The sequence below is a fragment of the Sapajus apella genome, unplaced genomic scaffold, assembly GCF_009761245.1.
Source record: "Sapajus apella isolate SASKATOON/1434 unplaced genomic scaffold, GSC_monkey_1.0 scaffold161, whole genome shotgun sequence".
Taxonomy (NCBI): Eukaryota; Metazoa; Chordata; class Mammalia; order Primates; family Cebidae; genus Sapajus; species Sapajus apella.
This window is the reverse complement of record NW_022437101.1, coordinates 954,314-980,937: the sequence shown is the minus strand read 5'-3', so window position 1 is coordinate 980,937 and position 26,624 is coordinate 954,314. Positions and strand designations below refer to the sequence as shown.

Genomic DNA, 26,624 nt, shown 5'->3' with positions numbered 1-26,624 from the left:
CACACACACATGCACAGGCACACACACGTGCACAGGCACACATGCACACACATGCACAGGCACACACACACGTGCACAGGCACACGCACGTGCACAGACACACGCACACACACGTGCACAGGCACACATGCACACACACATGCACAGGCACACATGCACAGGCACACACTCACACACACATGCACGTGCACAGGCACACACATACATTCTCTTTCATCCACACCCACAAACATACATACAGATTCATTCAGCACACACTCTCATTTGAAAACATGCACACACACTGTCTATTTGTCTCTCTCTCTCACATTCACACACACAGAACTCCCCAGGAGGAAGCTGGGTCCCCTGGGCTGCCCCCCTCCAGTCCACCCTCCCTCCCTGCTCCAGGCAGACAGTTTTCAGATATCACCATTCTGTCAATTCAAAAGCATCCTTTGGCCAGCCCCAGGTGTACAGAGATGAATGAGATACTCTCTTCCTCTTTTCCCAACCCCTGGTTCTCAGTCTTGGGAAGAGGAAGATACATGCACAAACAACCACATTATATGCTAGGCTGCTATTCACACTATTTTAAAGAAGAAATTAAAGTGAAAAGAAGGAGACGGATTTCAGTGGAGTGGCTGTGGGAGGGCTACACAGCATGATTCACACCTTGAACGGAATAGAGGCGAGGCTCTAACAGTGAGGATGAGGGAAAGGCCATTAGGATGGGCAGTCATCCGGTGTGGCCAGAGCCCAGTCAGTAATTATATCAGAGTCACCTGGGCTGCTTCAAAACCCAGATCCTGAATCCTTCCCCCTAGAGGTCTTGATTCAACTGATGCAAACAGGGATCCATTTAAGGTGAGTGTAATAAGCAGACACCTTTGGCAGCCATGAACCTGGGCAGGTGATGTGGTGTGTGGCCCCATGGGATGATCCTGTGCTGTGACAGGGTGGCGACCGCCAGGCTGGGGCTGGATTTTTCTCTGTGCGTAGTAAATACCATAACTACTTCTGTGAAAAGAGTAAGACTTTTTAGAACTGTGTGTGGGAAGATCTGTGTGTAGCCTCCTTAGTAGCTGCATATCTATTTTGGAGAATCTTGTGGAAGGCAGGAGCTAAGTCAGGAAGTAGCCCAGGTAAGGCATGGTCATATACAAATCAATTTAGTAAAGGGGAGATCACAAGAAGGCAGAATGCAGAGAGAGAACCTTCAGATTTGGAAAGTAAAGGGCTCTAGGACTTGATGGGGAGGGATTTGTCTGAACAAGTCCAAGCTATTAAGTCTGGTTGGTCGTGGAGCCCTGGATGACAATGGGGAGGAGGAATGCGTTTGAGAAAGGCACGCTGAATTTGGACATAGGCCCAGATAACCATGAGACATTTCTCTGGAGTGTCCTGCAGATGGCTTGACACATGAGTCTGAAGTTCCTGAGTAAGATCTGGGCAGAAATAAAGCCCTAGGATTCATAACAGAATAGAGACAGCTGGGCAACAGCAGGATTTGGGAGGATGAAGTCGAGGCCAGAAGCAGTCTGGGGAGGTGGAAGAAACTTGGGCAAAGACATGGGTATCTGGGCTCTGCAGAGGGGGAGGAAGAAGGAGCTTCCAGAAGCAGAGGATGATCAACAGTGTCTGAGCCGCCACAGGGTATCAGAGGCTAAGACCCTGAGATCCAACTCAGGATGAGTTTGGTCAGAGCAGCATCAGGATAGGCCAGAATCTCCAATTGCAAGGAGTCGGTGGGGACTGGGGGGTGAGGAAGAAGAGGCGGGTGTGTGGACCACCCTCTCAAGATGTGCCTGTAAGCAAGAGGAGGTGACAGCGGTCCCTTGGCACATGCACTCATGCAAGCCAAGAGATTGCAAGTGCCAGGCTAGCTCCTTCCTTCCAAACCTGAGCCCCGCCTCCCCTGAGGTCATCCCACACTCTAGTATCCTTCCAGGCCCGGCCTGGGGGCTCCATCTGCTGGACGGAGGGAACTCAGCAGAGGTCTATAGCAGAAGGGTCCACACCTCAGGGTCAGCATCCACACACAGCCTTTGCCTGTCCCACCAGGCCTGTGCTCTTTTGTCCTTACATGATGGTTGTGATTTATTTCCCCTGCCAAACTGAGGGAACTCCCCCCCGCCCCGGGAACATTATCAAGTCAATTGGGCTCTGTACCTGGAGGAGCTCCATAGATTTGGAACAAATGGATGAGTGGACGGATGGTCCTGCATGTGTGTGGAAGAGCCACCTTTGGGGAGGGTGGAGGGGGAAGGCCACCCTTGTCCTCCCCTGGGTCCTGAGCTTGCCTGGGGCCTGCTTCTGCGCCCCTCCAGAAACTCGGATCCATTCTGGAGCTTTAGAATGCTAGAGCTGTTTGACTTGAGGCCTGGTTTAAATATTAACAGGACCAAATAAATTGATTAAAGGAAGTGCTGATGACAGGAGCAGTGGTTATTAATAAATCATAGGAATGATTGTTTTCCTTTCAAGAAGCTCCACCAGCCTAATATGTGTGTGATTGATCAGCTGGGGAAAATCCTAGGCTGGTTTGGCAGCTTCAGAAGCATCTGCAGGAAGTGCCTCCCTGTCAGAGGGGCTGGAGCCAGACTTTCCTCTCCTCCAGGGTGGGGCAGGTGGAACCTTCAGGGATGCCTGCATCTACTGAAATAGAGACCAGCCAGAGCTTCCTGCCTGCCAGCTCCCTTGCCCTGGGTGAACATGGCTCCTCATACCTGCTCCCTCCTTACCTGAAACTCTCAGGAGGCCTGATGCCTGGGCCTTGGGCATCAGGGCACAGAGTATGCTGACCTTCTTTGTCTTGCCACACTGAGGTAGCTACAGGCCAGTTCAGCAGTCAGCTACACATTGATTGCATGAGATCCTGCTCTCAGCCAGGCTTAGCGTCCATGGTGCTGTGCACAGGGAGCTCCCTTCCTGGGGCAGGCATGCCTGGACAGAGAGCACCTCGCAACATTGCTCACTGCCAGGACAGACAGTGCAGCAGCCCTCAGAGGAGTCGGGCTGCGCTGATGAGTCCCCGAGTTTTTGTTGAGCTCCTAATGTGCGCCAGCCCTGTACACGATGCTATAGGGGATGTGGAAGGAAGAGCAGGTGCATTCCTGGTCCTGGAAGCGCTTCTTGAGCCAGTTTCAGGCCCTGTTGTAATAGAAGACAAGAGACAGAATCAGGAAGGTAGCCCTAGAGCATTCCATGACTTCAGTCCCCACTGGAGACCCCAGAGGGTGCTCTGCAAACATCTGTGGAAGGACAAGAGGTTCTCCATAGCTCTTGAAGATTCTCTGATAAAAGATAAAGGAAAAATCAAGAATAGACAGTGGAGGCCTGAGCCAACCCACCAGCTCCAGAGACCCCTCGCCCCCAGGGGAAACAACATCTGTCCAATCTCATGGTAGCAATCTCACATGATTAAACTACAAAAGCCCGGGCACTGCTGACCTAATTTGACCAGATTCTTAACCCATTAAAGGAATTTTAGGGATGAGCAAATTGAGAGCCAGACAAGAAAACTTAGTAACCAAAAGGGCACACCTGTCCCTGTCCTCCTCAGTCTCCTGCCAGGCGCCATCTGAGCCCTGGGGTCCTGATAACCCTTATCACATCATGTGCATCAGCTCCACCTCCCAAGGCCTGATGAAGCCCCCACCCTGGAAAGGGATTGGCGAATGCTGCTGAATCCAGCCCTGCTCAGCCCCTCACCAGCTTGAGATGAGAGGACAGAGGAAAAGGGGAGGGGGCAGCCCTGGAGCACAAAGACCCCTTCTGATGCTGTTGGGTCTCTTCTGGCACAACCCCACCTGTCTCATCAGAGGCTCAGCTCATCCTTACCTGGGCAGGTGGTTTCTTCCAAGTCTGTGTCCTCCATGCAGTGTTGCTGAGGTTACAGAGCAGCCAGGGCTGTGCAGCGCAGATGCAGTACATGGTGCTATAGGTGACTGGAGATTCCAGGCTGTAGGGAGACTTGCAGGGAAGGTCTGGGGCTCCTGTGGAGAGGGGAAGGGGGCCTGGTAGCTCTGGGCCTCCAGGACTTTGGGTTTTTATGTCACTGAGTTTGAGTCAGTGCTCCTCCTGCAGTGGGCAATGAGCTGAATGGGCAAAGGGAGTGAGCAGACATCTCATACAATGAGTAGAAGCTCATGCAAAGATGTTCCAGGTGATTAATCACCAAAAATCAGAACAGTTAAGATAATAACTATGTGTCATTTTACACCTACTAAATTATGGAGCAGGAATGCTCAAATTACAATATTTCATGTTGGTGGTGATGGGGAAAGTGGTGCACTAGCATAATTGTGTGGTGGAATATAGCCACATGCCATCTCTAGAAGGCAGTGTGTAGCGGCACCTAAAGGGCCAGAGGCCAGAGGAAAGTCCATGCTCTGCCCCGTGACCTCACTGCTGGGACCCCAGCTTTAAGAAACAAATTCTGCATCGAGACATCCACTGCACCATTATCCGAATCCTCATCACCATAGTAACCTGTTACTAAGCACCCACGCATCTAAGCACTCTGCAGTTACAGTGTCTCCCCTCCGCCAACTTGCCTTGCAAGGTGAGATGCTGTCATCTCATGTGGGCCCAGTTTTCTGACTAACAAGCTGAGGCACAGAGAGTGCACAGAGCTGGCAGTGATGCACTCAAGCCTTAGTTCAAAGCCTGTATTTCTTCAGTTGGGTCCCATCACCTTTTTAATTAAATAACTCACATTGAGGAGAATGATAATACTCATCAATGTGAGAATCTAAAGGTAATGTATGGTGTGTCCATTTGCAGGGATAGTAACCAGCCATAGAAATAAAGGAGGGAGGTACACTCTAAATCCACATGAACAAGCCTGGGGAACAGCCCCACAGAGAGGAGGCGACAAAAGTGCTGATCATTCTGAAACACAGATCTGGTGGAGCGCAAGCCCAGGCTCAGGGCACTGCTGGGCTTCAGAGGGGGTTGTTTTCATTGAAAGGCCTGGGCTATGTGATCCACACTCAGCTCCCTGATTTGCTTTCCCTTTAGTCTCTGGAAAAAAAACCCACTGTCTTGAGGAATCACCAATCCAGCTTCAGTGTACAGGGGCAAGCATGCAAACAACCACTTCCTCTCTGGGCCAAAACACAGCCAAGGCAGGGATGGGGCATTCAACCCCAACCTCTCCAGCAGCAGAGGGATGGCAACAGGGAATCAAGGTGGAGCGAGTGAGAACCTAGACGGTCTGACACCAGGTTGGCTAGTGGTACCCATAGAGCTAGCACAGCTACCGGGGTGCCAGGGAGAAGAGATGAGGCCTCCTGTGAATGCCGCTGCTGTCCATGAGCAGGAGCTTTCCAGAACAGAGGCCGATGTAAAAGTGATAGATTCAGAATTACACCCCAGGCCATATGACACTTGAGGTGAAGGTGGTAATACCAAGCTATAATGTGTCCTCAGACACTGCTTGAGTGCTATGTGGTATTTAATGTCATGTTAAGATACAAAAATACCTGACAATAAGGAAGACCCTAAGTATCAGGTGATAATTTGGCCAACATGATTTATATTTCTTCCCTGCCCTGCACAGTGATGAGGACATACATACAGAACTAGGTGAGACATCATCTCCTTCAGTCCCGAGTGGCAGAAAGGCATCCACACAGATGATCACCAGCCACAGGCCACCTGTCTTGGTAGGGGAGGGAGTAACTGTTTGGAGGAGATTCAGAAGGAAGGCTCCATGGAGGAGGTGTCATTTGAGTTGGCTCTTGAAGAATGAGTAGGAGCTCACTGTGCAGCTAATGCCAGAGTACAGATGGGAGAGGGATGGAAGAAAGGTCCAGGCTAGTGGAACCTCATGGGCAGAGGGTAGGCCAGGCTTAGGGAGCTGTAGTCACTAGTGTAGCGGGAAGAGCAGACACACACAGAATCGCAGCTATAGTGCAAAAACTGTGGGTCACAGGCACTGTGTTTCCCAGTCACAAGTTAGGATCCATGGTCTAAGAATTACAGGTGTGATTATACCTGAACTCAGAATTATTTCTCCAGAGTTCAAGATGGCACCTCTTAGTGATCACTGTGGCAATGGTCTTGACACTGGCCAGAGAGAGGAGAGGAGCTTTCCTGAGGACAGAGGAGAGTGAAGTGGGGGGGGTGGCAGAAGGAGAAGCATCGGATCAGAGGGGACAAGAATTCAGTCATCCCTGTGAAGAGCAGCACCAACCCTGCTAGGGTGTGGCTCAGCACCACCAACCAGAAGAAGGACCTACACGGCTCACGGGCACTTAAAGGCTCTGGGGTAGGAATACTGGCCCCTCTGCCATGCCAGACAGCCGCCAACAAGCCACAGCAAACAGCTGAAGCAGAGGCCCCACTGTGGGATGGTCCCAGGGAAGCAATACTAAGGCTTTGGGGGGTCTGATGCCTCCAGAGGAAAGGGGTGGAGCAGAAACCAGATCTGGGTGGGGCCAGCTCCCTCTGGACCAGAGCAACAGGAACCCTGCTAGACTGTGAGCTCCAGGAGGACCCAGATGTTTATCTGTTTTTTATTTCACTACTTTGCCCCCAGGAAAACTGGAACAGTTCTATGCACATAGTAAGAAATAAATAAACAGTGGCTGAATGAATAAATGAATGAATCATTGAACAAATGAATGGGTGGATGAATGAATCCATGGATGAACAGATGGATGCATGGACAGATGCATGGATGGATACATGGATGGATGCATGGATGCATGGATAAGCAAACCTGGAGGAATGAAGAACCCAGGATCCCAGAGACGAAGCAGAAACTAACCAGGTGGGCAGGCTGTAACCCTACCCTAGGGGGATCACTGCGGGCTGCTGCACAGATGCTCCAACCCATGCTCCTTTGATGCCAAGGGGAAGTAGGCCCAGCTGCTCACATCCTGCTGGCCTGGGCTCCCATGCCTCAGTCATGAAGCAGCTGGAATGCGGGGACGGGGGCAGGACTGACAGCAGGCATGCTGTCTTCATGCTCACTGTGTGTGTCCTTGGCTTTCAGCTCGCTCCAAAAGCCTGGTGATGGGGGAGCAGAGCCGGAGCCCCGGGAGGCCACTGTGCCCGCACAGGCCGGGCCCCGTGCTGAAGGCAGGCTGGCTGAAGAAGCAAAGGAGCATCATGAAGAACTGGCAGCAGCGCTGGTTTGTGCTGCGCGGGGATCAGCTTTTCTACTACAAGGACAAAGACGAGATCAAGCCCCAGGTGAGAAGTGCATGTCTGGTGTGCCGTGGGCATCACAGCAGGGCTCTATGGGAGGGAAAACCATGCCCAGGAGAAGGAAGGAAGCCACAGAGCCACTGACTCCATCACAGTGACGTTTCGCCAGGATTTCCAAACTAATTTTCATTCTTCTCCCCCGTGTTCCTGGTATCACAGTCTGTTTTACTGAAACATGCCTACAACTTCTGCAATGAAAATGTTTCCTTAGAATGTTGATAGAGAACATCCCTGTCCGACTTAAGAAAACAGCTCTTCCATGTTCTTTTTGGCCCCTTCACGCTTCCAAGAAGGACATACATGCACACATTTTGTTACTTCTATCTTGCAGGAAAATGGGTCACCAAGCACATCTAGCCTCAAACTGAAACCTGGCTCACTCTGAAGCCCTTGCGCCTACCCCACATAGGGTTTCTGTGTCTAACACTGTGAGACCCACGTTTTAAGCAGGTGCTTTAAATGTCTGCCTTTCTCCCCAAATTGCACTAAGTTTATTCCCTCAGAGCAGCTGGTAGGCTTGCCCACCACGGGGTAGCCTCGTCACAGCCATCCATGCAAATGTCCTAATGAGGTACTCTGTGTGCTGCCACCAAAGACACTTGGGCCAGTAGCACTTGAGCAATCCAGTCCCTGTGACGGCTTTAGAGAGAGAAAGGGTATCTCTTGGGGGAAAAAAAACAGGAAGGAGCCTTAAAGGACTTGTCCCAAAAGGTGCTTCCAGTCATGGATCCTAGTCAGAGTAGGCAGATCTCCTTTTTTGGGGTCAGAGGTCATGGAATCTTGCTGGGAAAGGGCCTGGTTCACATCTCAGCCGCCCACACAGTGTGGGGGCAGAGAGGGGACTCTGGGATGGGCAAGGGATGAAGAGGGAGCTGGGCATGAGAAAATGTCCCTATCTCTCCCCTTTCAATTCTTCTGAGCATGACAAGGAAGAAGTGTCAACCCTGCGAGCCTACTTTTACACTTCTCAACCACTTGGATCCTCCTTTCAAACAAAATACGGGGGCCCAGGAGTAGGAGGAAACAGGCCTCATCTTACTTAGAGCCTTCAGTGCAACAGGAACTGGCTGCTCATTAATAACTTTCTGCCTTCGTTCTGTTCATTCCAATGGCTACCTCTGTGGAAAGTAATTCTGGTTCCCACTTGGAATAAAGACATCAAGTTTTCCTTTCTGAAATACTGTATAGTGACCTAACCAATAAGTGTTTCACAGCAATATGAATGTACTTAATGTCACTGACCTATATACTTAAAATTGGTTCAAATAGTAGACTTCTCATTACACATACGTAACCACAATAAAAATAAATTAATTAGAAGTAAGACTGCTTCAGAAAAACTTCCACACATATAATAGCACAGATGAAACGTGAAGACAAAAATCTTGAAGGTAGACTCAGAAAACCCTGATGTTGTCTAGCCTCCTTGATTGTATGAGGAAGGAAAAGAACTCTGAGTAGTTAAGTGAGCCAGATAGGAGCTCTAGAGTCAGCTAGATCTGAACGAGATCTGGCACGCTAGCTGTGCAGTATGAACAAAAGTTTTCTGAAATGGAATATTGAGGAAAGAGACTTTCTTCCAGTGAACAGTTTGCAAACTGGGGAGACACAGCTTCCCTGTAAAAGGTGAAGGTGTGTTCCAGAGAACAAAGGGAGGGTTTTACAGCAAACTGCAAGCCCAGGTTCCCAATCAGGTCTGTTTATGCAAATGAAGGATTCAGACTCATTTAGTTCTGAGGGTTGATACAGCTGAGCTCTGGAAGGTGAGTTCAGGTTGGTTGGTTAAGGTGAACTCTGATTGGTTGGTTCAGGCAAGCTCCGAAAGTCCCAAAGTTAAACAGAAGTGTGGTCTTTGGGGAAGGCAGAGTACGTGTGTGATCCCAATAGAGTCAGCCGGTGGCCATTTGGCTCTATTTTAAATTTAGGTCCAGTTAGCCCCTGGGGACTCATCACTGGCTGTTTCAGGTTCACATTTGTTTACAATGGCTTGGCGGAGTCCATTTTTTTAAAACTTAGATTTTATCATTTATAAAATGGAGACAATATTACCTCCATCACAAGGATGAGCTAGGGGTTAAATTGTATAACATACACATAACTGGGTACAAATCCCAGCACACTGGATACTTAAATCTGAGCCCACAAGCCCACCCAGCTCTGACTCCTGGCCCCCAGCTGCCCCCTAGGCTCACCCCTAGGTGGGCGCCACACCTCTGGTTCCCCACTGTCATTTCCTTCTGGCCTCCCAGTTTTGTAGACCTGCCTTGGCCCTTCAGCAGTGTCCTGGCTTTCCTGAATGACCTGCTGGTATCTTGTCATTCTGATTACTGTGAACAGAGTTGCAAAGTTGCCCCCAGCCTTTCAGAGCCCTGTGTGGACCACTACTGTTACCCTCCTCCTGGCCCAGCCCACTGCCTCATGGGAGCAGGGCTTTATGATGCAGGAGAGCTTGAGTGTTCGTGACCCTGAGGCCACCCAGGCCACACATGGACAGAGCCTCCTCTGCCACAGGTTTCCCCACGTATTCTTTATACTGAGCCTTGAGGTGGCCCTGGGAGCTCTCGCCCATCAGCTGGCTCCATAAGAAACCTCCATCTCCTGAAATTCCTGAGCCAGACACTCCTCTTCCTCCCCTGCAATGTTTTCCAGACCTCCACAACCTCTGGTGGAAGCCACTAATAAAATGGAGGCATGGACATCCGCAGTCACCAGCCTGGGCACAAGAGCAGCCCTGAGGCCATTGGATCGTGAGAGAGGCCAGTGTCTCTCAACAGATGCCAGCATCTGCCCAGAACTCTTGTGGCCTCTCTGAACCTGGCTGGCACTCACTCCCAAAGCCTTTTGGGACATTAAAACTTCTCCCCATTTTCCACAACAAAGCCTGGCTTCCATGGCAGCCCCACTGCCCAGGTTCCCAATCTCAAGGCAACTGTCAGTTTGATTCATTCAGCTTATACAGTATGATCTCAAACTTGCACAGCTGCTGGCACAATAGCCTCACAAATTTCTGTTTAATTGCATGAACTGCATGTAATAGACTAATTCTCAATATCTGGTTCCTGGAAAAATATGCCCTGCTCATTGTTCGCAGTGACGGGGGTCCAGGCGGTCAGCACTGTCGGGCGGGCTGCACCAGCAGATGTAACTGTCAGGAAGAGGGATATCCAGCCATGCTTGATGCTGCACAGAGCTCACATCACAGGAGGAGAATCACTCCCAGCCCACATTCCTTGTTCTCTCTCCAAAGCCCTATCTCTTCTCCTCTCCCCATCTTGCTGGCAGGAGGGTCAGCAGAGGACAGAGAGCATAGAGACAAGACAGTTCCAGATGGAGAAGGAGGAAGCAGCTTGCACAAGCTCAGATGGAAAGACCAGGCAAAGGCATGTCATGGCAGAACCTGAAAGTGCAGGTCCTTATCCCTCCAGCTTTTCCCAGCACCTGTCCCTGAGAGTTTCCAGCAGGCAGATACCACAGTTTCACAAGTAAATGCTTCCAGGTTTTTTAAACCTTAGTGGTTTTAGCTTCTGCTTGGAATGTTGAGTCATGAAAACTCCTGCCACGTTCTTTGTTGATCAGCCTGATCTGTTTCCACTGTTGAGAACTCACTTTAAGTCTAGTTTTCTCCGCCCTTTATTTGTTGTGTGTTTCTTGGGTTTGAATAGAAATGGAACAAAATAGACGTGGAAAGTATAACTTTTGAAACCTAAGACCAAAAAAAAGTTAAAAATTAAATGTGATCAATTGAGCAAATGGGGCAAAATAGGAGAAAGGAAAAAAAAAATAAGCTGGCAAAAGAAGGTACAAACATTTTGTTTCTCATAATAAACATAAATAGGTTAGATTCATCTATCCCTTAAAATAGAAAGTGTGAGATTGGGTCTAAAAAAGAGAATTCTTAGAGACCTACAAGGAGACGTAGACTCCCGGAACACAATAATAGTGGAAGACTTTAACACCACACTGTCAATATTAGACAGATCAATGAGATAGAAAATTAACAAAGATATTCAGGACTTTAACTCAACTCTGGACCAAGCAGACCCAATAGACATCTACAGAACTCTCCACCCCAAATCAACAGAATATACATTCTTCTCAGCACCACACTGCACTTATCCTAAAATTGACCACATAATTGGAAGTAAAACACTCCTCAGCAGTGCAAAAGAATGGAAATCATAATGAACAGTCTCTCAGACCATAGTGCAATCAAATTAGAACTCAGGATTAAGAAACTCACTCAAAACTGCACAGCTACATAGAAACTGAACAACCTGCTCCTGAATGACAACTAGATAAATAATGAAATAAAGGCAGAAATAAGGATGTTCTTTGAAATCAATGAGAACAAAGATACAATGTACCAGAATCTCTGGGACATAGCAAAAGCAGTGTTTAGAGGGAAATTTATAGAACTAAATGCCCACAAGAGAAAGCGGAAAAGATCTAAAATAGGCACCCTAACATCGCAATTATAAGAACTAGAAAAGCAAGATCAAACAAATTCAGAAGCTAACAGAAGACAAGAAATAACTAAGATCAGAGTAGAACTGACGGAGATAGGGCCATGAAAAACACTTCAAAAAAATCAATGAATCCAGAAACTGGTTTTTTGAAAAGATCAACAAAATGGATAAACCACTAGCCAGACTAATAAAGAAGAACGTAGAGACAATCAAATAAACACATTAAAAAATTATAAAGGGGTTATCACCACTGATCCCACAGAAATGCAAACTACCATCAGAAAATACTATAAATACCTCTATGCAAATAAACTAGAAAAATCTAGAAGAAAAGGATATTCTGCACATGAACCCCAAAACTTAAAGTATAATTTTAAAAAAGAGGGAGGAATAAACAAAAGATTAAAAATCAAAACAACGAAAAAAGATAAGAAAAATGTGAACAAAAAGAAAGCAAATTTATAACATCAAATAAAATAGGATTCAAGATGCTAAGATAAAAGGGACACATTTCATAATATAGATAAGCTACTGAGAAAAGAGAGCAGCTGTGAACTTTTATGCTTCTAATGACATAGCTTTGAAAAAGACATAAACAAAGAACATTCATTGTTTTTCCTAAAAAAAAAAAACTTTTTCAAAAAAATAAATCAGAGACCCATTCACTAACAATAATGCAAAAGCAAAAAAGACAAGTTAATAACAAAATGACACTGAAGAGAGTATGCAGGCATGAGAGAACAAGGATCAAACACACACACAGACACACACAGACACATGCCACACACACACACACACACACACACACACACACACACACCCCACACACACTGCATAATACTTCCGTAGTTAATGAGAAAACCAAAACTCAAATTCAAACTTCCAGTTAAGGGTGACCTTTAAAAGTCACATTTGGCTCCTCCACATCCCAAAACTTCCTGATACAGCACTAAAGGGATGTTTTTAAAGGCATGAGCACACTAGATGGAAAGAGCATGAGGGGAGACAGCATTCTGGATACAGAAAAGCAGATGAGGTAGAGGCTGCTGATTTATTTAGCTGACCCAAGACAGCTAAATTCCAAGCCAACACGAAGGAGAGCATGGAAGCTGTCTGGTTTGCAAAACAAAATTCCTCAAAGACTTGGGGCTTGGCAGGACTAGATATCTCTGGAAATGAGGACAAAAGAGGAGCTCAGCACAGGAGCACTGGGTAAAGGTTAGCTTTAAAAAGCAGTTAGGGCTGGGTACAGTGGCTCACTCCTGTAATCCCAGCACTTTGGGAGGCCGAGGCAGGTGGATCACTTGAGGTCAGGAGTTCAAGACCAGCCTGCCCAACATAGTGAAACCTTATCTCTACTAAAAATACAAAAACTAGCCAGGCGTGCTGGCACATGCCTGTAATCCCAGCTACTTGGGAGGCTGAGGCAGAAAAATCACTTGAAACTGGGAGGTGGATGGAGATTGAGAAGAGATTGCACCACTGTGCTTCAGCCTGGGCAACAAAGCAAGACTCTGTCTCCAAAAAAAAAAAAAAAAGAAGTTAGATCTCAGATTTTCTGAACAATTCAGTACCAAGGGGTGACCACCCACCCCACTCAGCTGTAAGACTGGAGTTGTATTCTCCAGGAAGAATAAGAGGGAGCCCTTCAGACTGGGGACTCTGGCCCTGTTCTTGATAGAGTATCTTAGAGAACAGGAAGGTTGGGTGAACATCGATGTGCAGACCAGTTGCTTAGCCCCCAGTGTCCATCCACATTTGGTTCCTAAACTCCAGCAGTCAGGAGTAGCCCCCAGGAAGGAAACTGATGAATTTTCTCCAGTAAATTTCTCCAGAGGTTCTCCAGTAAAACGACTGAGGTGGACCCCCGTGTATGCCCTCCCCATTCTCAGACACCACCCCCCAGCTCCATAGAGAACCATTCCCAAGTGGGAATGACAGGCCTGGTTCAGCAGACATTCGAGGAAAGGTTCTCATTTGAAGAACCGACACAAAAACAGGAAGAAAACGAGAAGCAAGTTGGCGGCAGCAGAAAGTGTGCAGGAGGTAGAAAACTGTTCCACAAAACTACCTGACATCCTCAGAGAGAATCTGTAAATACGGAAGAGTCACAGGAGGAGCCCACCCCCAGAAGTCAAAAACAAGAAATCATGTATAAAAAACTCCAAAGAAAGCTTGGGGAAACTTGACACTCCCGGGAAGAAGAGGACAGACAATAAGAGAGGCAACCCAATGTCTGAATAGAAAGAGTTTCAGAAAGAAAGCAAAGAGAAATGAAGGGACAGGAGTCTTTAAAGAACTGCTTGAAATAAATTCCCCAGGATGGGAGCATAAACACTTAATGCTAACTGAGATAACCAAGATTACCACAGAGGTTTGGCAAGGCGTATGATGGGGGCGTGGGGGTGTGGGTGGAGGACAGGCAGAAAGTGAAATCTCACCACCCATGCTGGGAATTCCATAGACACTGCCTAAAACATAGTAACTCCTCAAAAATGAATTGCTCCTCAAAAAGGAGTATCATAAACATACAGATTAGAAATAAATATCTAAGAAAAGGGAAAAGATAGAAAAGAAACCTCATCTGAGAGCCTAGAAGGTGGTGACAGATTCAGGCAATGACAGAGGAAGAATTTGCTGCCTCATGGTAGGCCGTGCAGAAGAACTCTTGATTCTTCAAACTGTGTGCAAGTATAACTTTCATTGTGAAAACAAGTGAAATAAAATGGAAATAATCTATTTTTGAGATTTTGAGAGTACGAATAAGACAAATCAGAGCCACGGGGTGGGGATGTGGGGCAGGGGAGTGAGCTGGTGACAGGGTCAGCTAGCTTGCATTTTTTCTGTGTTATCGTAATTTCTCACGGTGAGACTACCTTCATGTAATTCCATATTTTAAAGTATTTTTAAAATTTAAACAAAAAAGGAAAAACAAAAACCAAAAAAAAAAGGAATGTAACAGGACCACAGCCCCAGAGAGCTCTTCAGGTGACCAGGAGGAGGATGGGGAGGCCAGGCCCAGGGCTCCCTCTTCTAGACAGGGCCACTGAGTCCCACACTGGCCTCTGAAGAGGTCCTGGTATATTGGAGGTTCTTGGGAGATGTGTTTAGAATGAACCTGGGGATGGGGTGGGAGATCCACAGATGTCGTGTGTCCAGCAGCCCATATCCACCCTGGGGAGCCTGTAGTCACTGAAGAGTAGGGCATAGGCTGCTCATCCTACAGGCAGGAGCAGAGAACTCAGATCTGTGACCAGAAACCACCTGTGGAGGGTCTTCGCTGCCACACCCAGGATCTGGGTCCTCTATGGGCTGCATTAGAGGTCGATGAAGGTTGTGAGGGGCTAAGACTTGGCCATCAGAGCCGTAACGGGACAGTCATCCTGCAGCGGCACAGATAGGGGCTGGCAGGGGCCAGGCTGGAAGCAGAAAAACCAGATAGGGCTGGTGTCCTAATAACAGCTGAGGCCAAGAAAATTCTCACCGTGCTAGAACAAGGGCTTGGAAGAAGCAGGGAAGGTGGCATAGCAGGTGGAGTTTGGAATTCACACTTCACCCTCCTATCCACCCACCATGGCTGAGGCAACGTTATGTTTTAGAAGAGGCAATATAAAAATCACCTTGAGAGCAGGCTAGCTTTCTGTTGTATGTTTTTCTTTTCCAGGAGAGTAAGTGAGGGAGGCTTAGCAGTAAGGAGCCATAGAAGATTGATTTAAAGTTTGATGTAATTGAGTAAAAGCCTGGGATGGGGAGGAGGAAGACAAGATGGATGGGAAAGCACATGCACTTCTAGGAGTGAACATTAATCTTGGACAGTCAGAAGCCAGCAATCTTTAAGAAAGTGGAAACCTCAGGGGAAGAAAGAGAGGCCATCCTCTCCCATAGCTTGAAGTTCACAGGAATATTTTAACCTACAGGAAACCTTCTTGCTCCCTAGCCCATTGTTCACCAAACTTGCACATCAAAAACTTAAACAACAGCAACAAAAAAAATTGCTTTCATGAACTCGGTGTTAGTGCATTCTCTCGTTGCTATGAAGAAATACCTGAGACTAGACAATTTATTTAAAAAAAAAAAAAAGAGGTTTAATTGGCTCATAGTTCTGCAGGCTATACAGAAGGCATGAAGCTGACCTCTGCTCAGCTTCTAGGGAGGCCTCAGGAAATTTACAATTATGGTGGACAGCGAAGGGAAAGCAGCCACATCACATGGCCAAAGCAGGAGCAAAAGAGAGCATGGGGAGGGGCCACACACTTTTAAACGACCAGATCTCCTGAGAACTCACTATTTTGAGGACAGCACCAAGAGGCTGGTACTAAAGCACTCAAGAGAAACTACCTCCATAATCCAATCACCTCCCACCAGGCCCCGCCTCCAACTCAGGGGGCTACAATTTGTCATGAGATTTGGGTGGAGACGTGGCCAAATCGTATCAAGCTCCTTCCCTGAGTCCTTGACCTGGAGGAGATGCCTGGGTTGTCTCCATTTCTCAAATGAGGGAACTAAAGGCTAACATTAGGCGAAGACTAATAGGCACTCACTCTCAGATAGCGCCTGAAGGCTGACCCAAGTTTAGTGAGACTGCTGGGACAGGCCCCTGCTGTGCCAGGCCCCTGCTGTGCCATTACTGTCTACCCACAAAACCCCACACCTTTGGCTACAGCAGGCTCTACCTTCCATGGCCTTCATCTCAGTACTAACTGGGGGTGTGATAAAGATGCTGTCAGGTGTTGGAGCTTATCTTGTGCTCTCAGCTCACAGAATAGCCCCGGTATCTGATGCCCTTCACTTCTAGACCGCATAACTTCCACTCAGCTCAAATTGATTTAGCAAACCCTAACTGTGCATCCTTCATAAATTGTAAATTGTTAATCAAACCACCAAGAGGACATCATTACTATATTATTATTATTACTGTTTTGATATTGCTGTTGTTATTTATAACACTTCCCCAATTTAATGTCTGTTCTTCTGTGTTCTAAACCATAAACTTCGTTCAGATGGGGCTTCAATCTGTCTTATTACTTCTCTTTTCCCATCACCTAGCAGTACTTGACACATAATTGATACTCAGTAATATTGGATGCCTACATGAACAATTGAATGAATGAAGAAAAATGAGTGCACAGTGTGACCTAGATTTGTATTAGATCCACAATGGAAAAATACTTTATTGTTTTTGTAAAGTGCCTGAGGTTTGGCAACGAGCTTATTGACTGCCTTCCCTATTAGATTATAAGCTCATCAAGGTAAGGTTTTTGTCTGTCTTGTTTATTTCTGTGTCTTGGTATCCAGAACAATGCCTGACACATAGTAGAAGCTCAATGAACACTTGTTCAATAAACATTCAGATAGCATTTCCACAAAGCCAGGTACAATCAATTTCCATTGTACTGGTGGAGAATGTGGGGCTCAAAAAGATAGAATGGAAGCTTGCAAACCATAATGGAATAAAACATAGTATTTGGAATTAGAATACCTGGTTTCAAGTCCCATTTATACCACTTTCTAGCTATAGATTTGGGAAGATCATTGAAGCCCTCTTGTTCCTAATTTTGGAATGGTGCTTTGAGGCTGTGTCTTCACTAAACTTTGGACAAATGGAAGTTGCTGTGGTTGATAGTGTTGTCAGTGCTCCCTAAACACTCAGAGATAAAATTCTTATAACCCTTAGAATGAGTTCTGAAATGAAAGACCTTCAAGAAGCATGCAAAGGCATCTAACATGAAATATAAAAAGGAAGTTGCAGATCCAGAAAACAATGATTGCCTGAACACTCAGGACTCCCTGAGACCAGCCCTTCAGATGGTCCTCACTTCCTTTCTTGATTAGGAGTCCAGACTAGTGGGTGGTAGGTCTGCCGCAAACACCTAGTGTCTAAATTTTAGCACATCATGTTACAGGATGTTTCATGATAGAAAAAAATGGCAGATTCCTGGTGAATAACCAGGATGGTTCTAGCTGGTAACTAGAGAAGATATTTCACTCCCTTAGCCTCAGCTTCCTCCTTGTAAGTTGAGAATAACCACACCTACATTATAGGACTATGATTAGAGTAAGCTTAACCAAGCAGGAAATACCCTAGTGATAGCCTTCTCCCCTTGGTGGAACTTTACCCAGCTAAGGTTTAGCAAATCATCCAACACAATCAAACAGTGGTGTCTAGGGGCAGGTAGCATGGCTCCAACCTTGCCTCTGCCTTACTTCATGAGTTTGATCCACAGTTTGAATCTAAATAAAAACTAACTTTTATGTGTCTGATGAACCAGGCTCTGTTCTAACTGTTTTTATTAACTTGCTTTAAATCCCACAGCAACCCTGCAAGATACATTGTAGATAATCCCAAAGATGGCTGCCGCTCATTCCTGCCCCTTCTCCCAACAAGCAGAGTCTATTTCCCTTCCCCTTGAATCTGAGCTGTCTTTGTGACTATTTGACAAACAGAATAAGGCAGAAGAGATGCTGTACAATTTCCAGGTGTGGTCTCTGTTAACTTAAAACTCACATAATTTATAAATTTAGGAAGGAGACTTTATTTTTCATAAAGTGTTGCAACTTACAGACTGGCCATCTGCAGGCTGGGAAGCATAGCCTCTGGTAGACTCCAAAAGGCAGGCACTTTGAGGGAAGGCAAGAATTTACGCTGAATAGATTAGCTAAGTAGGCTTATAGGAAGAGCTATGAATATTCACAAAGAGGGTCCTGATGCATGCCTACTGAATATCATATGGGTCCATGTGACCCATATTCACTATGGAGTAGGGGCTTAACATTGAAATGCATTACAGGTAGGCCCTATACAGCAGTAGGTGAAGCAGGGACATGAAGGCACTCCGTGTGCAGCCCCTTGTTAACCGCTCAGAGCCAGTGACTGGTCATCTTTTAACAGGAGAGTTACTGACATCTGTCTCTTGTCCAATCAAAGCTGTTGTTGCAACTTGTGGACCAGGGATTGGGGATCAGTTAGTCAAGGTCTAATGTTGAGCTACAGTTGTTTTAGCACTTGTTTCTCGGGGCCAGTGCCTGTTTAACTGCTAGGGAAAAAGAAAACCCTGTGGCAGTTAGAACATCATTTATTCTTTAAGTGTAGGAGTGTGTGACTTAACAGTTGGCTGAATGGCCTTGGGTCTTATTTATACTTTAGTATCTTATTGCCATAAAGTTAGTCCAATGATCGCTACTGTAACATTAATGCTGGTCAGATGTTGTGTCTAAACTGAAGAAGGGAGGGGATATAACAAGGCAGCCTGGCCTCCTATCATGGCCAGGAACTCAGTTTTTAATGTTTCTCTAGGTTTCCTTTGGCCAAGAGTGTATTTGTTCAGTCAGGTGGGGGCATTAGGATTTAATTTTTAGTTCTCATCCCTAAGAAGCCAAACAAGTTTCTGCTTTGCTCTGCAAAGCTGCCACCCTGCTATCAGAATGCTTGAACATACCACAGAATGATGAGGAAGCATGGAGGTGAGAAAGACCACATGGCCTAGATGAATGGGTCTTCCTGGACCTCTAGCCCAGCTCAGCTGCCTGCCTAATACAGCTGTGTCAGTGACTCTGGACCATGCTATATGGAGCAGAAGAACCATCCACTGATCCCTGCCATGGAATCATGACAAATAATGAATCACTGTTTTGTAGGCAATAAGTTTTGGAGCTTTCTTACACAGCAGTAGATGATTGAAACAATTTAGGAATGAGTATTATCACCACTGTCCCAATAAGGAAACTGAGGCACAAAGAGGTTAGGTGACTTTCTTAAGATGCAGAGAAATTAGAAGGGAGGAGAAGCCCTGCCAAGTTTTTCCATGGTCAGACCAGGTCACTCTGGAGAGTGAGGGTCCCCTCAAGCCACTATATTTTCAGGAACAAGGCAGCAAGGATGAGAGGGGTCTGAATTCCTGTCCGTAGGAGGAATAACTGAATAAGTCATCTGGAGAAAAGAAATCTTGCCAAAGGTAGTATATAAAGCACTGAATCCTCTTATGAACAAGACCAGAAGACAAATGAACAGACTCCCCAATTTGCCCTCTGCCTTCCATTCCATACTTCATTCCATGATGGAGTGGTCTACTGGGCAGTAGTGAGATTCAGTCCCTGGTGCTGGACAAGTAGAGGTCAACTATCGCTTGGCTAAGTGGCTTGGAGAAGAGCTGGCCGCTGGGTAAGAATTTGGTGAGAGACAATCTCCAAGAGCCCTCTCAACTCTGGAAGACAAAAGTTCAGCCGAGGCCTTGTAAGGCAAAGAGGAATGGAGACACAAGAACTACATTCGGCCAAACCATAGTAGTTTTCAGAAATTCCACCATAGATGAGTATAAAATGAGGCCAAAGAAGCAGGTACGCTCTGGGGGTCTGGCCAGAGCAGGGCAGCTTCCCAGAAGTCCCTCTGTGGGTGCCCCTGGCGGTCCTCGGTGGTCATTTTGTGCAGAGCGTTTGGAAGCCTGGCTCCCCAGTTGGGTCGGCTGAAGGTTTCTGGGGAGACACAGTTGGTGGCAAGAGAGCTGATGGATGCAGACCTTGATGTCATGGGGCCCTTGAAGATGGCATCACCCACAGATCTCATTTTTCTTGGTGAATTTGCCCCTGATCTTCTGAGAACCCCTGAAGAGTATGACTTCACTGCCTCCTTCCTACTACCCACCTGCAAGTCTCTGTCCACAAAAGAACAAGCAACTTATCACCTGCCAAGCTGCTCCCATAGATCTTGCCACAGCCAATCTCAGTCGATCCATCTACACTCAGGAAAAACAAACCTGAGCATAAAAGAAAGGCACTGATGCATCCCACAGCCCCTCTCTGCCCCAGGATGAGCCAGCGATGATTGAAAAGTGTCTTCTGCAGCACGTTAGAGAGCACCTTGAGTTAATTAGGAACTGAGCTTCACACTCCTATTAGTGCAGCAGAAGAAAAATTAAACAATAAATATTTTCTTGTTTAAAATGTCCTGAGGGACAACTTGAAATGCTTCTTTTGTGAAGAATTACTCACTGGAGTCATAAAAAAGGAGAGAGGTATCATTTATTTAGGTTCAACTATGAGACTTCATGGCTTTTTTAAAGGGATGCTATATTTTTGAAGCTATTTTAGAACCATAACTTCCCACTATTAAACATATCAAAATGAAAATTCTATTCAAGCAAGTTATTTTAAATCAAATATAAATTTATTTACTCAATTGAAATTGGCAGTAGCAGCCGTGTTTTTAAACAAATTTCAAACAATATTTAGTTAAAACCATTTTTTCTGCACATCAAAGAATAATGCAAGATTTAAGTAATCATACAAAAACACATTTTCAGGTTTATATGATACCATCCTGCAGGGTTCTGAGAGCGGGTCCCTGAAATGACTGCATCAGCAACATCTGGGCACTAATGTATGGATAGCAAAATTCTGCCTCTGTTCTAGGAAAAGGAAATCAAGTTAGAAGAGGCCTGATGACACCTCAAGAGTAAATAAATCACAAGTGACAGTGTCTTGGTTGCCCCCTAATTGTCTGGCACCCAGAGGTACACTGCCTACAAGACGGATCTTCACCTTCTAAAAGTGACTTTTGTGTTTCCTCCAGTGTTGCCGGTAGTAATGAGCTTCTCTTGGGGTCTGCTAATTTAAGTCAGCACAGATATTAGTTTACAGCACTTAAATGTCTCCCACTCATAACAGAGCAATCCTTTGGCTTTCATCTCAACCCAGTTAGTTTACAGTAATAGGTAGAAGACTGATTGTTAAATTACATGTTTTATCAATTACAAGGCAGAAAAATGAATTAAAGCAGCCTGAGAAACATATTTTATTCATTGTATAACTTACAATGAAGAGTATAACTTACTTTTCATTGTGTTTGGAGCATTCTAGCTCCTTAATGCATTGGTGAAATACCGAATTACAGTTGATCAGCGTAATGGAGGTGGTTTGGAAGGACTGCCTAGGACGATGGGTACATTTCCCAAATGGACTGTGGCCTTTGCAAAAGATGTGGATGAGGTGTGCCTTCCTCAGCAAAATGCCAAACCCTTGGCAGCAGTCAGCCCAGCAGATCAGCCTGCACAGCCAGGGCAGGTCAATGCAAAAGTGTCTGGACCATGCTACTCAGGCTAACCTGTGCCCAACTAAGCAGCATGGCAGCCTCTCTCACAGAGACACCATATACCCCAGAGCATGGCACTAGTTTCAGGGCCTTCCAGAAATAAGACAGAATCAAACCATTTCCGGCCAAAGGAGGGCCCCACCCACTCCAAGGAGGGGACCTGGACCTAGCATCAGCATGTCCCAAAGGTGTATTTTGAGCAGAAAAAAATCTTCCAAGAGAGTATGCTCTTAGGCTTAGGACAGGACTCCAGACAGCATCAGTGCTCCCAGTCTGAGCAGCTGGGTCTGTTCATCATGGACAGAGAAGGCTGGAAACGCTGTGCAACCCTGGAAAACATGGCGAGCACCATGGCATGGGAGAGCAGGCCTGTGCTCAGTGTGCCAACCCAGGCAGTGGAGAGGCCTGTGTCCCCATGGGCTTCTCCTGGTGGAGGTGTGGGCCAGGCAGCACCTACCAAGACCTCCCAGTTCTGGAAGAACAGGAGAGGCTGTTTCACACCCAGCCGGCAGGCTCTGAAGGCTGAGCATCACAGTGGTACAGCATTCAACACCCACATTCACCTTAGTCCCAGATAAGAGAGAATACTAGAAAGAAGTTGGTCACCACTTCCTTCTGGAGAGGCTCAGAGCATATGGCCTCTGTGTAAGGGTTATTGCCGAGTTTAAAACAAGGAAACTGAGGCCAGCACAAAAAGATTAAATGCCAATTTATTTAGCTCCCAGGCGAGGTTCAGTGGTCCCAGGGAAAGGGGCCAGGGAAGTCACGCCTGACTCTTCTGGGCGTGGAGTTTTATAGGGAGTGAAAGCATTTGATTGGTTGCAGGGAAACAGGGCATGGTTGGGGCAGGCTGCTATTGGTAGGTAGGCAGGATTTTCCAATGGTGGGCTAGGTGCCGAGTGCAGAGCTTAGTGCTGAGTGCAGAGGGGTTTTCCAAGGCGGGCTAGGTGCCGAGTGCAGAGCTTAGTGCTGAGTGCAGAGGGGTTTTCCAAGGCAGGCTAGGTGCCACGTGCAGAAGTGGGCGTGTCCGAGCTCCCAACAAGGCAACCGGCCTTACACTCTGGGGGCTGGTTCCCTGTGAACACACCTGCCTCAACTGTGGTGTCTGATGCAGCCACCAAACACCATGGGCAGCCAGAGGGACTTGGCTTATCTGAGTTTCCGCCTACCTCTTCACATGAAACACTGGATATTTCAGGGGACATAGAGGCCTACCATATGGTCCAGTGAGCCAAGGAGGAAGCAGGGTCATTTGCACACTCCCAGGATCTCACGCTGCCCAAGGGATGTCATTCAGCCAGTAATGGGTATGGGGCCACAACCCCTCTTGGACAGTGATCTAGATCAGTCTTTTCTGGGCTCCTTCCAACGCTTCAGTCCAAAAGGTCAGGCAGGAAGCGGGTACTACACAACAACCACAGCTTGATCCAGAACCTAGACATACCATGCTCAGTTCTTCTAACTATCAGAGTAAGTTAGCTCCCATTGCCCCAAGGCCCCTAGCGTCAAAGTAGATAAGCCTGACCTCTCCTTTCTTTTTCCCAACATCCAATCCAAGGAGTAAGGAAATCATCATTATTAGCCAAATGGATATAGCAGCAAGGAAATACAGCTTTTAATTAGTGCTATGATTTTATAACTTCTTTGTGCATATGGCCAGGTGATCAGCTCAGGACAAAATTCTCTAACACTTATCTTCTCAGAATAACATCTAATTAGTACAATGAACAATGTTCAATGTCCTCAAGATCCCAGCAGCTACAGACAATAAAAGTTTACCTCTTGCTGCAGTAATGTCCACGGTGGGCCAGGTGTTGGCCTCATCTGTCTCTGTGGTCCCCAAGGTTGACTCAGCAGGAGAGGTAGGAGAGAAGATTGGATCACTGGCAGTTTTTAAAGCACCAGGCCTGGAAGTGGATGCTGTCACTCCTGCCTAATCCCACTGGCCAGAACCCTGTCACATGGCCCCAACCTAAGCACAAAGCAACCCATGGAGATTTGGTGACACTAATGGTCTGTCTCAAATGTGTTGTAAAACCATGTGCACCTTGGCCTCTCCTCCCTTCTCCCAGGGCAAGCTAAACACTAGAGGATTCAGGAGGTCCCTGGGGTAAGCCTTCCATTCACTGGTCATTCCCACATTAATCCTGCCGCGTCCCTGTGGCACTACTCAGCCCCCAGCCCCGGGCTGCCACCACGACCGGGACACTAGTACCAGTGACTCTTCTGAATGTGACATGGCATCTCATTCTCATGAGCATGGTCGCAGGCATTAGAACGCTCACATGAATGACAGGACTGAAAGGAAGAGAGGCTGAGCCCAAGGCCACTGGGTGAGGACTACCAGTACAGCCTCAACTGCAGGATCTTCTGCAGGGCTCAGGAATCCAGTGAAATGAGGCTGCCCAAAGGGGTAAACCCCAGGAGTGACTCAGGGCAAGTCAGGGGCACGCTATTTGGCACGGAGTCTAGTGCGAGGTCCTGGTTTACCATGGAACTAACCACAGAGCAACCAGGACTTAGCAAAGAGGACCTACTCACCCTGGAAGTGGCACCCCCTGGGGTTTGGAAGAGACTGTTAGCTCTGAGCCCTGAAGGTTCTTGAGGGCTCCACCAGGGCTTCCAGCTTAGCCTGAAAGTCTGTCCCAAGTCTCAGGCCCCAGGTCCTGGGCTCACTCATGGCTCCCAGCTGGACTTCCACAGGTGCAAGGCCTGGGCTGTGCAGCCCTGGGAGTAAGGGCTTTAGGGGCAGTGGCCAGTTGGAAAGGATCAGGAAGGTGCAGGGAGCAGGTGCTCTGACTTTAAAGCCCCTGCTCTCTGCAGAATATGGTGCTGACCTCAACACACTGTCCCTGTGGCACACCACGTGTGCTGAAGATTTTCTAAGAGGACCACATGTAGCCTCATGACACAGAAGTAGGGCACTCCCAGGGCTGATCTGCTGACTGCAGGCATGTGGATCATAGCAAGTGCATTTGGAGTTCACAGGTGACAGCGTCACTGTGGAATCTGTTGGAAGAAGCTTCAGGAGAAAGTCATCAGCAAGGAAAGAGGCTAGACAAATGATTTGTCTCAACTCCTTAAGGAGCGAACATTCCTTAACCAAAAACCCATTTGTCTCCAATTTTTACACTGCCTTTTAAAATCTGCATTCTGGACAGTCATGGGGCATGGCTACAGGCTCCTGTGATAAGGCACCAGGGAGGATGCTTCCCTCCTTGGCACTGAACTTCATTCTGATCTGTATTATTTATGTAAAACTCAGAAGTTCAGTTCCTGGCTGGGTGTCAGATGGATAAAGCTTTTTAAGATTGATCTGAGGCCCCAATCAGAATTACCAGAGATAAGGAAGCCTGGGTGACTGCTTTCTAAAACATGGCTACAGTTTTCCAAGATGCTGCTGTGGAGGATCTTATCAAAAGGCTTGGTAAAAAGTATTTTAGAAGTTGTTTCTTCAGGCAGTCTCCTTCTACACAAGGTGAAAAATGAAGACTTCCCAGAGAGCCAGTCTTTGATCAGGTTGAAAAGAGCTGAATTCAGACAGCAAAGACCTCAAACTATCACAAACTTCAAAGGCAGGCCAATGGGAGGACTGTAGACATCCTGAGCCCTGCGGGAGGTCCCCAGGGACTGTGATCACACGCCAGGAAGCAGGCACTACCTTCCCCATGCTGGGACTCCTAAAGTCTGTGGCACACTCATTTCATGGCACAAGCAACGATATTATTAGAGGAGGGGAGATTATTCCTACGAACAGACCAAACAAGTGATACAGTGACCAAAATGGGTTTTGAAGCCGTATTATAATAAGAATTCATATTTGTATAGGCCTATAGGCCCTTGGTGCTTGTACAGCACTATCTCAGATGATCCAGTGATGAATCCAAGACAATTATCTTCATTTTTACAGATAAAGAAACAAGGCCTCAGCCTGTGAAAGGTGGAACACACCTGCCTGTGTTCTACATAAGCGACAATGTCACAGTAATTACAAACCCCTATAATAATTCTCAGTGTTTCTATCTATTCCCACTCCTATAAAATGTTCATGCACAGACTCTACTTCTTGACCCTATAATAATGCATAATCACAGCAACAGCACGTACTCTCACCGGGTACTAAGCCTGGGGAAATCCTCAAAACACCTCCACATTGTAGAGGAGGAAAAGGGGATTCGCCCGGGTTGCACGAGTGTTGATGGTGGAGAACCTGTCTGACCCTGACCTCCAGTCATGAGCTCACGCTAAACCTCTGCAGCATGGCCCTTTCTTAAGATGCTGTCGTCCTGGATACCTGCTACAGCCCAGCTTCATTCCACATTCTCTGCTCACTTCATCCCATTCAATTCTCATAGGTCTGTGAGGGAGATGCCACTACCCCATTTAACAGAGAGAAAAACTGAGTCTGAACTTGTCCTGACATTTATTATCACTATGCAGTAGTGTCAGGATTAAAACCAGATCTGTCTGAGGCTAAAATCTGTGAAGTTTCCATGATGGTCTCACACCATCTCAGATTTATAATGTAATTAGTGCTTATCTTTTTACAATTTGAGTGAGTTCTGGTTACGAGGCATCTGACTAGAGACATGTGAGTAGAAATCTTTGTCGTAGTGGCTGGGCGCGGTGGCTCAAGCCTGTAATCCCAGCACTTTGGGAGGCCGAGGCGGGTGGATCATGAGGTCAAGAGATCGAGACCATCCTGGTCAACATGGTGAAACCCCGTCTCTACTAAAAATACAAAAAATTAGCTGGGCATGGTGGCACGTGCCTGTATTCCCAGCTACTCAGGAGACTGAGGCAGGAGAATTGCCTGAACCCAGGAGACGGAGGTTGCGGTGAGCCGAGATAGCACCATTGCACTCCAGCCTGGG

The 26,624-nt window shown here is 46.9% G+C and overlaps 1 protein-coding gene across 10 annotated transcripts in view; it reads left to right on the top strand.

The window, feature by feature from the left end:
- Positions 1-26,624, top strand: part of ARHGAP22 (Rho GTPase activating protein 22) — a 214,178-nt gene that overhangs the window by 74,509 nt on the left and 113,045 nt on the right. For 8 of the 10 annotated variants that reach the window (XR_004265065.1, XM_032266831.1, XM_032266837.1 and 5 more), the window contains one exon: positions 6,986-7,185. Coding sequence is in view for 8 of the 10 variants with exons in the window: in XM_032266831.1 (XP_032122722.1) it covers positions 6,986-7,185 (200 nt within the window). In the remaining 2 variants the exon portion in view is untranslated. Of the gene's footprint in view, positions 1-6,633; positions 6,761-6,985; positions 7,186-24,408; positions 24,414-26,624 lie in introns of those variants that run through there. The other 2 variants (XM_032266835.1, XM_032266840.1) reach the window with 2 other exon arrangements.